General features: G+C 40.7%; 1 protein-coding gene across 1 annotated transcript; it reads right to left on the bottom strand.

The window, feature by feature from the left end:
* Positions 1 to 275: 275 nt before the first annotated feature.
* Positions 276 to 7,769, bottom strand: LOC143041621 (uncharacterized). The gene is made up of 3 exons (XM_076213630.1): positions 5,557 to 7,769; positions 653 to 820; positions 276 to 353 (listed from the first exon to the last, which is right to left on the bottom strand). The coding sequence occupies exons 1-3, from the start codon at positions 7,759 to 7,761 to the stop codon at positions 276 to 278; spliced, it is 2,451 nt and encodes an 816-aa protein (XP_076069745.1). The 5' UTR covers positions 7,762 to 7,769.
* Positions 7,770 to 11,665: the final 3,896 nt, after the last annotated feature.

Genomic DNA, 11,665 nt, shown 5'->3' with positions numbered 1-11,665 from the left:
ATGCATTTGAAATTAGACGAGATACAATTTCAGTTTGAATCTTTTAGTTCTAGCAAATTCTGGTTAAGTCACATTCTCTCTTCTCCCAATACCTCAACTTATAAGAATAATTAACTCAGCAAAGAAGAATTAGAATTCTAAACCTTTATTTGATGAAGCTAATGTGTCATTCTACTACTCATTATTAACATCATATTTAAATTTTTCCTCAGTGATAATAGAAATTCCTTTTTCTTCCTATTTCAGATACAATTTGTACAAGCTGATACTCTTCCCTATGAAGGTAAATGCCTGTATATGAAGTGGATATTGCAGTTGTAGATCCATTCAATTACATCCTTTCTATAGACAACCTAAACGAGAGCACAATCTCTAATGATAAACTAAAGTACTGTAAAATCATGGATAAGAATCATTATCTTTGTCATTCTTCCCTTTTTGTGTTTCGTGAAGCTTTAAAAAGTTCATGTGAAGCTTTGTTTGTAAGAAATGTGTCTGTGATGAATAATTGTCATTACAAGAAGATTGTGGTAGACCAGATTTCTCATAGTAACATAGAAGGTTTCTATTATCTATTTTTCCTTAATAAGAAAATAAAATCGATTATTTGTCCAGGTTTCAGTTCTAAATTGGATTTGGTTGAGGGACTTACCTCAGTTTTTGACAACTGTGAATTACATGCAGGCACATTTTTCACTATTGCTAATACCCTTAATACCATGCATTTGACTGAAGAGTCATATATCTCAACATTCAACATCACATTACCTGAAAACCCTCTTCCTTTCAAAATTAAGAGAAGATCAAAGTCAAGATCTCCCTCAAATGATTATTCTACCAATTATATAGTTATTCTTAGTGTCCTCTTTTCTTCAATATTAATTGCTGCTCTGACTTCAGTTTTTATATTCAGGAGGATGTCAAGATTTGATTATGTTCAGCATATATCTGTTTTTTTATTATTATTATTGACATTTATGCATTTTAGAGGGATTACTTACTTCTATGCTTATGTCTGGGATATGTTTTGATGATGCCATCCATTTTTGCCAGTTCATGCAGAATGAGTAGATATTTACCTTTTTGTATATAATAATTTTCAAGTAAATATTTGCGAGCCCTGTAAAAGGGTAGAAGAAAATAATTGGTTAGGACAACCATGGGTAGCTGACGAGCCCTATAAGAGGCTGGTAGACAAAGGTAGACAAGTAGGTAGATAGAGAGGTAGGTGAGAATTTCATTTTTACGAGTTAGATATTTGGTCAACAAATGGAGCGAAGGATTGCACAATCTCGCTCACCGTCTTAAAAGTTTATAAACAACTGTTAGGGTGCATATTTTAATGCTGAGGTGATAATATATTTCGCTTCGATATTGAGATTGCTTGTGTAAGTAGTATTGCTTATGAAGTTGTAACAGTCTTTCTGATTGGAGAAGGGTGAAGGAGGAGGAAAATTTATTGGTACATGGGAGAAAAGTCACGCCTATAGGGGAGGCACTTATTTGTAACAATCAAGATTATTGGATGAATTAAGCAGTGACGTCGGAACAGAGGTGGCTTAGAGAGTGGGTTGGGGATCCCAGACGGGAGTCCTCTGGTATATCTAAGACAATAACGTTATAGAGAATTATTGAAGAAGAAAATCAAGAATATTTGGATTAAATTAAATTCACCCCATTAAGAAACATAACTTACCTGCTACTGAAGATATGATGGAAACATACTTAAGTGAAGGAAGTTGTATGTGAAAGAAGAAATACAAAACTATATAAGGGAACAGTAAACAGAATTAAACCAGTAATTACAGAGAGACGAAGAGAACTGAAATGTAAGTGAGGGGGTCGACAGTCCTCGCTCCCCAACCACTCCTGACCCCACCTTCCTTTTGACCTCACACCTCTGCCCCATATATCCCCTCCCTTCTGACTTCGCCCTGCGCGAAGGATGGTAATGTTTTTAGCTATGCTTGTTCCCCTTTTACTCACATCTCAATTGTATTTATGTCTCTATGATTTCTTGTAACCTGTACTTTCCTCAAGAGGATTATAGTTAGTAGCCTAAATATAAAAGTTATAATTTCTTCTAAGTTTCCTTTTATTCTGACTATGGTATCTTCGTAATTATTTCTACAAATGTGCAACTACATTTTTCCGAGTTATATATATATATATATCTATATAGATATATATATATAGATAAAGATATATATATATATATATATATATATATATCTATATATATATTATGACAAATGAGATTGAAAGTGAAAGAAGTTGATGAGGAGATATGGGAGAATTTACGCCTTAACGTTTCGACCCGCAGGGTCTTGATCACCCTGCGGGTCGAAACGTTAAGGCGTAAATTCTCCCATATCTCCTCATCAACTTCTTTCACTTTCAATCTCATATATATATATATATATATATATATATATATATGTGTGTGTGTGTGTGTGTGTGTGTGTGTGTACATATATATGTATACATGCATATATATATATATATATATCCATGTATACATATATATATGTATATATATACATACATGTGTTTAAATTACCCACTGTCGGAGAAACAAAGCAAAAGAAACAGACGAACTGTATATTTCGACCACTACTGTGGCCCTCTTCAGCAGATAGATACAAGGTAAGATGTACAAGAATATATACAATGAGAGAGGTACAAAGTAGGAACAAGGGGAGGTGGCTTGTTCCAATCTATGCGGTGATCCTTTGTTGATGTATGGAGGAAGACCGCGGAGTTGTTTTGCGCATATCTGACAGAGTTTTTGTGCTCTCACTCTGGTATTGAGGTCCCTACCAGTTTGACCCCAGTAGACCTCATTATAATCTTTACAAGGTAGTTTATATACTCCTGGGTTATTATCTGTTTTGGGTTTATGATGTATATTTACTACTTTATGATAATTCTTATTAGGATAGTTGAAGACCAATTAAATTTTATCTTGTGGTAACATATTAGAAGCTTCGTCCAATAAATGGTTGTATGGGATCTTTATACAAGTATTGTCCCAATTGTGCTGGTTGTTTGTTTGGGAAGAGTTCTTATAATAGCTGATTTTTGCCTTGCTAAGAGCTTTTGTCAACAACCAAGTTGGATAATCTAATTTGCTCAATTGTAAGTTTATTGTGTCTAATTCTTTATTCAAAAATTGAACGCTACAAATTCTTAATGCTCTTAAATAGAGGCCCGGAGCAACACTTAGTTTAACCCTTTCTGGATGGTAACTAAAAAAAATTAAATAGCTACCAGTATGCGTGGGCTTTCTATATACTGTAAAATCCAAATGTTCATGACTTCTGATCACTAGTATATCCAGAAAGGGAATCCTGTTGTCCTCTTCCCATTCAACTTTAAATTTTATACTTGGTGACAAATTATTAAGTTATAAGTGAAAGTCATTAAATGGTCCCCAACTATCGTCCCAAAACGTAAAAATATCATCAACATATCTAAACCAGATCATGTCGGGTGGTTTTATGTCCGGTAGCAACACGGTTTCGAAATATTCCATATAAAGGTTAGATAATACTGGGGAGAGATTAGAGCCCATACTACATCCAAACTTTTGCTTGAAAAAATTATCTTTGAAGGAAAAAACATTAGTTGTGATACATAGTTTCATTAATTTTAAGATTTTAGGAATAGGCAAGGGAAATTGTTCATGGTATGAATGTAGTTTGGTTTCCAAGAAATTTAATACTTCATCTGTATTGACGTTAGTGAAGAGAGAGACTATGTCGAGGCTTAGTGAATTACTATTAGCAGGTATATTGTGGTGCTTGATTTTATTGATGAAATCCTCCGAATGATTAATATGTGAATTGGAAAAAGTACCCACGAACGGCGAAAGTAAGCGAGTGAGCCATTTAGACAATCTGTTTGTGCACGAATTCCTGTTTGAAATTATAGGTCAAAGTGGGGTTCCCTCTTTATGAATTTTAGGGAGACCGTAAAAGTTAGGTAACTGAGGGTTGATCACAAGAAAATTATTATTGAAAAACTCATTTCCAACTATCTTCCTCGCTTGTTTGTTGAAATCAGTCACTGTGTTTTTAAGTGAGTTTTTGGTCAGCTGTTCATAAGTCTCTCTGTCCTCTAATAGGTCAAATACTTTCGAATTATAATCTGATTCATTAATGATTACTATTTTACCCCCTTTATCTGCTTTAGTGATGATGACATCTTTACGTCTAGAGAGATTTTCTACTGCAGTTTTGTAGCGTTTAGGTAAACCGCATCCTTCTTTGAAACAATTCATAATACCTGTGATTAGAAACCTTGAGTCTATCAACAAGAAGTTGATTCTAGCCCAAGCTGCGGTCAAATTTAATTCAACATATATGTATATATGTATATATATATATATATATATATATATATATATATATATATATATACATATACTGTATATTTATGTGTGTGTGTGTGAGTGTGTGTGTGTGTGTGTGTGTGTGTGTGTGTGTGTGTGTGTGTGTGTGTGTGTGTGTGTGTGTGTGTGTGTGTGTGTGTGTGTGTGTGTGTGTGTGTGTGTGTGTGTGTGTGTGTGTGTGTGTGTGTGTGTGTGTGTGTGTGTGTGTGTGTGTGTGTGTGTGTGTGTGTGTGTGTGTGTGTGTGTGTGTACGTGTGTGTGTGTGTGTGTGTGTGTGTGTGTGTGTGTGCGTGTGTGTGTGCGTGTGTGTGTGCATGTAATAATAATAATAATAATAATAAAAGGTTTATTTCTATTACAGTGGTACACTGACAATATTACATTGGAAAAATTGATTAAAGATATAAAACTTGGAATATATACATGGAGCAATTTTACAATGAGTTAATTATGTGCACAATAGATGGGATAGCACTGTTTTTGTAGCGGTCTGTCCTTGGCGCTTTGATTGGTATGAGTCTATTCATGTGTCTAGTGGCGTGGCGAGTTGGTGGAGCATCAGGAGGGAGGAGGTGACGGTGTCTAGGGTGGGAAAGCAGGCTTTCCCCAAATTTCCTTAGTGCCTCCCCGTGCAGCTGGGACACCCTAGATAGAGTAAGGGTGGTAAGAGCATGGTCGTAGCTGCTGTACTCCACGCCCAGGATGATCCTGCACGCTCTCTTTTGTACCCTCTCCAGCTTTTGTCTCTGTGTGAGGGTGAGTGAGCTGCACCAGGCTGGTGAGGCGTACATGAGGGTGGGGAGTATGAAAGTTTTGTAGACCTCCTGTAGCTCAGATGTAGGTGTTCCTAGTGATTTTAACCTACTCAGCATATACAGTTTGTAAGACGCTGTCCTGACTATATTGGTGATATGTTGGTTCCAATTTAATTGAGCATCGAGTGTGATGCCCAAGATCTTGGTGGATTGCACCAATTGGAGGGGGTGGGGGCCCAATGAAAGTTGTGGAGGAGGTACTGCTTGGGTGGAGGTACAAAAGTGCATCACTACGGTCTTGTTGGTGTTGATTGTGACGTTGTTGTTTTCCGTCCACATCATGAGCTTGTTCAGGGTGTTTTGTAGTGGTGCGTAATCAGGCCGCCTGGTGTTGATGGGGATGCCTACGGTGCTGTCATCCACGTACTTCCATCTGTGAGGAGTGTCCATGAGGGCGTCGATGATAAGGATGAGGAAGCATAGGGGACCCATTTTGGTACCCTGGGGGACCCCACAAGTTAAAGGGAGGAGGGGGGAAGTTGACCCTTGGTACCTGACCGCCTGCCGTCGTCCGGTGAGGAAATCTGCCAGCCATGCTATTAGGTGGGGCTGGATCCCCAGTTGGATGGCTTTGGAGAGAACAACATTGTGGTCAACAAGGTCAAAGGCCTTCCTGAAGTCTACAAAGGTAACAGCTAGGGATATGTTACGCTTGTCTAGGTTGCTGTGAAGGAAGTTGAGTAGGTCAATGAGACAGTGAGTGGTAGAGGAGGATTTCATGTTGCCAAATTGTTGTGCATCTATTGAGTGTTTTATGTTGCTGTAAACGGAATTAAAAACCAAATCTTCACATATAAGGCTTGGGATAGGGGTGATGGCGATGGGCCTAAGGTCACTTAGTGATTGTGGGCTGAGGGTTTTGGGGATGGGAGTAACATATGATATTTTCCAGTCGCTGGGGCAGGTGTTTTGGCTTAAAGAGGCATTAATTATGGAGGAGAGTGGGAGGGCAAGTTCAGGGGCAAATTCCTTGTAGATTTTAATAGGAAGGTCAGAGGGGGTTGTGGATCTATTTTGTTTGAGTTTACCCAGCTTAGTAGCTACGTCGGAAACTTGAACTTGAATGGGGGGTGAGGGGCAAGGGAGGTATGCAGGTAGGCGGGAAGGGTCGAGAGGGGGTAATGTCTGACAGATAGAGGCGAAGTGGGAGTTGATCTCCTGGGCTGCTAGGTCAGGTGACAGGTGCGAGATGCAAGGGAGGTGGGGGGGGGGGGTCTTGTTACCCTGCAGGCCACAGAGAGCCCTGATCTTGCTGAACCACTGAGTGTTATTGCGTTGCTGTTTGAGGTGTTGCAATTTGTTTGGGTAGTAAGAGGATTTGGCGGTAATGATCTCTCTGATGACCTTATTCCTCAGGAACCTGAACTGGGCTCGGTCGGTGTAAAATGCCTTGTTGCGTTGTTTGATGAGACGTTTGATATGTGGTGTCATCCAAGGAGCGTCAGAGTGATGGACAGAGAAATCCTTTACAGGGAAGAAGTGGTGAAAGGCCTCAATTGTGGTGGTGGAGTAATTTGTCCACTTGGTCTCCACGTCTTCAACGTTGAGAACCTCTGGCCAGGGATGTTCCACTATCCACCTGCCAAATTCCCTCATGGCGGAATCAGGCATAGGGCGGTGCTGTCTGGTTACTTTAATCCTGTGAATGGCTGCACTAGGGGCTGGGGACCATTGGATGGTGAGGTGCGTGCTCTTACCGATGGGGGGGAGAGGTCTGGGGGTAGAGTACAGCTGCGCCATGTCAGTCATAATTAGGTCAAGGGTTGTTTGATCGTGGGTGGGAAAGGTCACTACCTGCTTGAGATTTAAATGGTGTGAAATATCACTAGTGTCCAGACGATTAAAGTCCCCGCACACAACTAATTTGGCAGCAGGAAACCTTAAGCGGAGGGAGTCAGCAGTTTCAATGATGTGATCGTTGAGGAGAAGGGCAGTGTTGGCACGAGGAGGGTGGTATATGACGCACATTATAATAGAGGCGGTGTGGCGGGGATGGAAGCGGGGGGTGAGTTTGACCCATAAAGCCTCGACTCCCTCTGGTATGTCAACCCTAAGGTGTACGGGGTTGAGGTCAGCTCGACAATACAATGCCACACCACCGCCTCTGCGGTTTACTCTGAGATGGTGAAAAAGTACAACATTTTCTATGTTACACACTTCGGGAATTATTTGCCACGCTTCCGTAATTGCCATCACATCACAGCCTGTGGAGCGCACTAATTCAATCACTTCTTCCATTTTGTTGGCTAATGAGGTAACATTAGATAGTATGATGGAGGGTAGGCTGTACCAAACGCGTGGAACTTCATTGAGAATTCGTTGTCTTGGCTCGACTTTTCGTTTTTTGGTTGCACTTCTTTTATTTGTAATCACAGGCACTGTTCGGGTAATTTTTGAGCCACCGCGTCGGCCACGATTGCGAAAAAGTTTCATGTTTTTTAAGCTTTGAATCACTGAACTTGGTGGATAACCGCACCCTCGTTTCCACGTATACATTTGACTAGGTGTGTATCGATATGAGGGTGAGAGATTTTGCAAAGCTGGACCGCACATTGTTTTTGTATCTCAAGCTTAGAGATAGGGTTATGGGTCAACAAGCTGACCCTGGCTGCTACCTAGCGCCTAGTCAGATCTGCGACAGGACTCGGACACGTCCGTACACCACCACTGTCAACTGTCAACTGTGTGTGTGCATGTGTGTGTGTGTGTGTGTGTGTGTGTGTGTGTGTGTGTGTGTGTGTGTGTGTGTGTGTGTGTGTGTGTATGTGTGGTGTGTGTGTGTGTGTGTGTGTGTGTGTGTGTGTGTGTGTGTGTGTGTGTGTGTGTGTGTGTGTGTGTGTGTGTGTGTGTGTGTGTGTGTGTGTGTGTGTGTGTGTGTGTGTGTGTGTGTGTGTGTGTGTGTGTGTGTGTGTGTGTGTGTGTGTGTGTGTGTGCGTGTGTGTGTTTGTGCGTGTGTGTGTGTGTTTGTGCGTGTGTGTGTTTGTGCGTGTGTGTGTTTGTGCGCGCGTGTGTGTGTGTGTGTGTGTGTGTGTGTGTGTGCGTGTGTGTGTGTGTGTGTGTGTGTGTGTGTGTGGGTGTCTGTGTATGTGCGTGTGTGTTTGTGTATGTGTGCGTGCATGTGTGTGTGTGTGTGTGTGTGTGCGTGCGTGTGTTTGTGTGTGTGTGTGCGTGCGTGTGTGTGTGTGTGTGTGTGTGTGTGTGTGTGTGTGTGTGTGTGTGTGTGTGTGTGTGTGTGTGTGTGTGTGTGTGTGTGTGTGTGTGTGTGTGTGTGTGTGTGTGTGTGTGTGTGTGTGTGTGTGTGTGTGTGTGTGTGTGTGTGTGTGTGTGTGTGTGTGTGTGTGTGTGTGTGTGTGTGTGTGTGTGTGTGTGTGTGTGTGTGTGTGTGTGTGTGTGTGTGTGTGTGTGTGTGTGTGTGTGTGTGTGTGTGTGTGTGTGTGTGTGTGTGTGTGTGTGTGTGTGTGTGTGTGTGTGTGTGTGTGTGTGTGTGTGTGTGTGTGTGTGTGTGTGTGTGTGTGTGTGTGTGTGTGTGTGTGTGTGTGTGTATTTGTTTTTGTTTTTACGTGAGTCTGTGTAAAATAAATAAGTAAATAATCAAGAGTAATTAGTTCAATCTTTTTCATTCATGATGGTCTAATTTGAAATGAGAGAGTATCCCAAGGTAATTGAACTAATATCTACTCCTTGCTTGAGTTTCACATATCCTTTTTACATGACCAACATATATGGACAGTAATCAAGAATGTTCGTCATAATCATTTGCAAACATATTGTCCTCTACTGTCATATATACCATTTTTCAAAAATATTACTTACTAATATGTAAGAATATGTACACATTGTTGTAGTGTTCAATATCAGTTATATTGTCCTCCATTCAATGTATCACTGATGTCGTCGCTACTTATGCTTGTGGTGGGTCATCTTATTTTCGGACACCATAAGGGAAGCAGCCATCATTGGCTGAGATGAGCTGTTGTTAATGGCATTTTAGATCACCCTGAATGTACACCATGAGGATGAAAAGGGAGTAATTACATGCAGCTGATTCTGCCTTGGTGGTAGCGATTTTGCTGAAGCTGCTGATGCTGTGACGGACACCGCTGGTTGCTGTTCTGCCACAGCCAAAGGAGCATGATATAAAGGTAAACTGGAAAAGTAAAGTCGATGTTTTAGTATTGTAGATATTGGTTGACTAGCAGTTTTAGAATAACATAAACTAAATCCATGATTTTTACAAAACTACGTGATAAAATAGACCAAGCTTACAGTATTTTTGTTTGTTAAATTATAGATTTGCTTAAATATGTCCACCATATTTTTAGTTGAAAGATTTAATTAATTTTAGATAGATTTATATTGCTCTTTATTAAACAAAGTTAGTTTGACTAAACTGTGTACCGGGAAACAATAATAAACGATAAAACAGGAACACGAGTTAAACTTAGTCCCTACGTTTCCTTTTCGAGGAACCCCAAATCGACTGGAGGATTCTCTGACACGATTAGGGAGACCAAGTTATGGTAATTTATGCCATCAAAGCCATCAGAAATATCACGGATTCGGTAACATGTGTTCCTCGCCATCCTTTTCTCCCTCAGGGGATGTAGCTCCCATTACCCTTGGCCGATTCACTGTGGCAGTGATGATGATCGCAGCATTCCCTCACGGGAAAACTGACTTTGGTATCCGTGAACTGTTTCTCTTTGCAATTGGTAGGGAACTCTTTTGGGACAAGGCATGCAAATGAGTTATATTTGAGGTTCAAAGTTGAGTGTCTCTCTTTGTTCAATAATATATGGCAAGGTTTCGGTTATGAAATATAATTGATTTTTTAACAAGGGTCTTTCCACTCTGGATATGACTGCTATGTATAGGTGGAGAGCTTAAGATACGCACGCCAGGAGGCGCTGAGTAGCTGTGGCCGAAGACGTCGCACTTGTCCTTTGCTTATGGACTACTTGGATTTGGAAAGAAATACGAGACCAGCATGTTTCAGATTTTGCCACTAGAGCACGTCTACTTTGTGCAGGGTTGCAAAATAACATAGTTACCAATTCCTCACTATAGTTTATAAAGAAAGTTGATAGATGATGGTTACTGAAAAAACACCGTGTTGAAAGCATGTGTCACACTGATGTTACTATGAACTGTAATTTACCATCGATTCTATCCATATGGACAATCTCGTGCAAATGTCATACGAGCATTCATCAGGGATGTTTTATAGTTTAACGTAGACTGAGTAGGCCTATCAAGTTAATTCTCCGTTACCTCCATTAGCATTCCCTTCAGTTTTTACTTTCTAATACTCTATCTACATTTTTGTTGCTTTTTAAACTCAAATTATTTATCTTAACTGACTCCAGATTATTTTATTCAGCTGAGGGAAACACTTCTGCGATCAAACAGTTAAGATTATCTCGAACTATATCGATTAACACTTTCACCGTGTTTTAAGAACTAAGCTGTTCATTCAAGCTGCATCCAGTTAGCTTTAGTCATTCGAGGGAAACCCACCTCACAGCAATAGAATTAGTAATAAAGTATAGATTATAATAATAATAATATGAATAAAACTGAAAATACATATATACATATATACATACATACATACATACATATACCTAAGCTTTTTCCCCCTTACAAGGGAGGTAGCCAAAAAGGAAAAGGCATAAAATCATTCCCATCCATTCCATCCCTGAATACACTCCACACCCCTCCACCTTCTTTCTCATCTTAACACCTCCTGGATGACGGGTCATCCCTGCACCTTGTCATCTGACCTGGGTCAGAAGCAGTGTCGCAAGACACAGCACATGCACAGCAAGGTACCTTCATTAAACCGGCGACCCCCCCCCCCTCTCCGTCCCCCCATGCATAAAAGGAGAAGACGGGAAGAAATCCCTTCGGGCTGCGTCAAATTTTGCTCACACATACTACCTCACCCACCATCCCCCGCCCATTCCAACTCATGCATCACAACATCATCCATATACAACCATTCTCCATTCACCCCTATCTTCTGTCCTCTCCCGCCCTTCCTCAACAGACATTCCCCTCTTCCCCAAAGCCCCTTTCACCTCATCCATCAACCTCATCCTAGGACGTCCCCTCATGTTCACTCCCTCCACATCTGCCTTCCATACCTCTTTTAATAGTCTTTCTTCAATCATTCTTTCCATGTGTCCTAACCATCCTAATACTCTTTTATCAACCCTATCTCCCAGCTCCTTTTCCACCCCTGTTCTTTTCCTCACCTATTCATTTCTCACTCTATCTAGCCTAGTAACCCCCATCATACTTCTCAGACACCTCATCTCAAACACATTCAAACTCCTTCTCTCTTCCTCTCTTATGTTCCATGTTTATGCCCCATACAGTGCTGTTGGCACAATCACTCCTTCATACAGTCTCCTCTTAGCATCCATTCCCAAATGTCTATTCCTCATTACACTTT

The sequence above is a fragment of the Oratosquilla oratoria genome, chromosome 31 (assembly GCF_046742065.1).
Source record: "Oratosquilla oratoria isolate Oo_2021 chromosome 31, ASM4674206v1, whole genome shotgun sequence".
In the NCBI taxonomy this organism is placed as follows: Eukaryota; Metazoa; Arthropoda; class Malacostraca; order Stomatopoda; family Squillidae; genus Oratosquilla; species Oratosquilla oratoria.
The sequence above is the reverse complement of the archived record's forward strand: the minus strand, read 5'-3'. Positions and strand labels throughout refer to the sequence as shown.

Excerpts from the sequence above, each read along its gene's own strand:
- LOC143041621 (XM_076213630.1), bottom strand. The coding sequence starts at position 7,761 with ATGTGCGGTCCAGCTTTGCAAAATCTCTCACCCTCATATCGATACACA. Across the intron at positions 821-5,556 it reads AGTACGTGGATGACAGCACC|GGAGATCTTGACTTTGATCT; the intron begins GTAGGCATCCCC and ends TAATCATTTGAG. Across the intron at positions 354-652 it reads CACAGTTGTCAAAAACTGAG|GTTGTCTATAGAAAGGATGT; the intron begins GTAAGTCCCTCA and ends GCTCTCGTTTAG.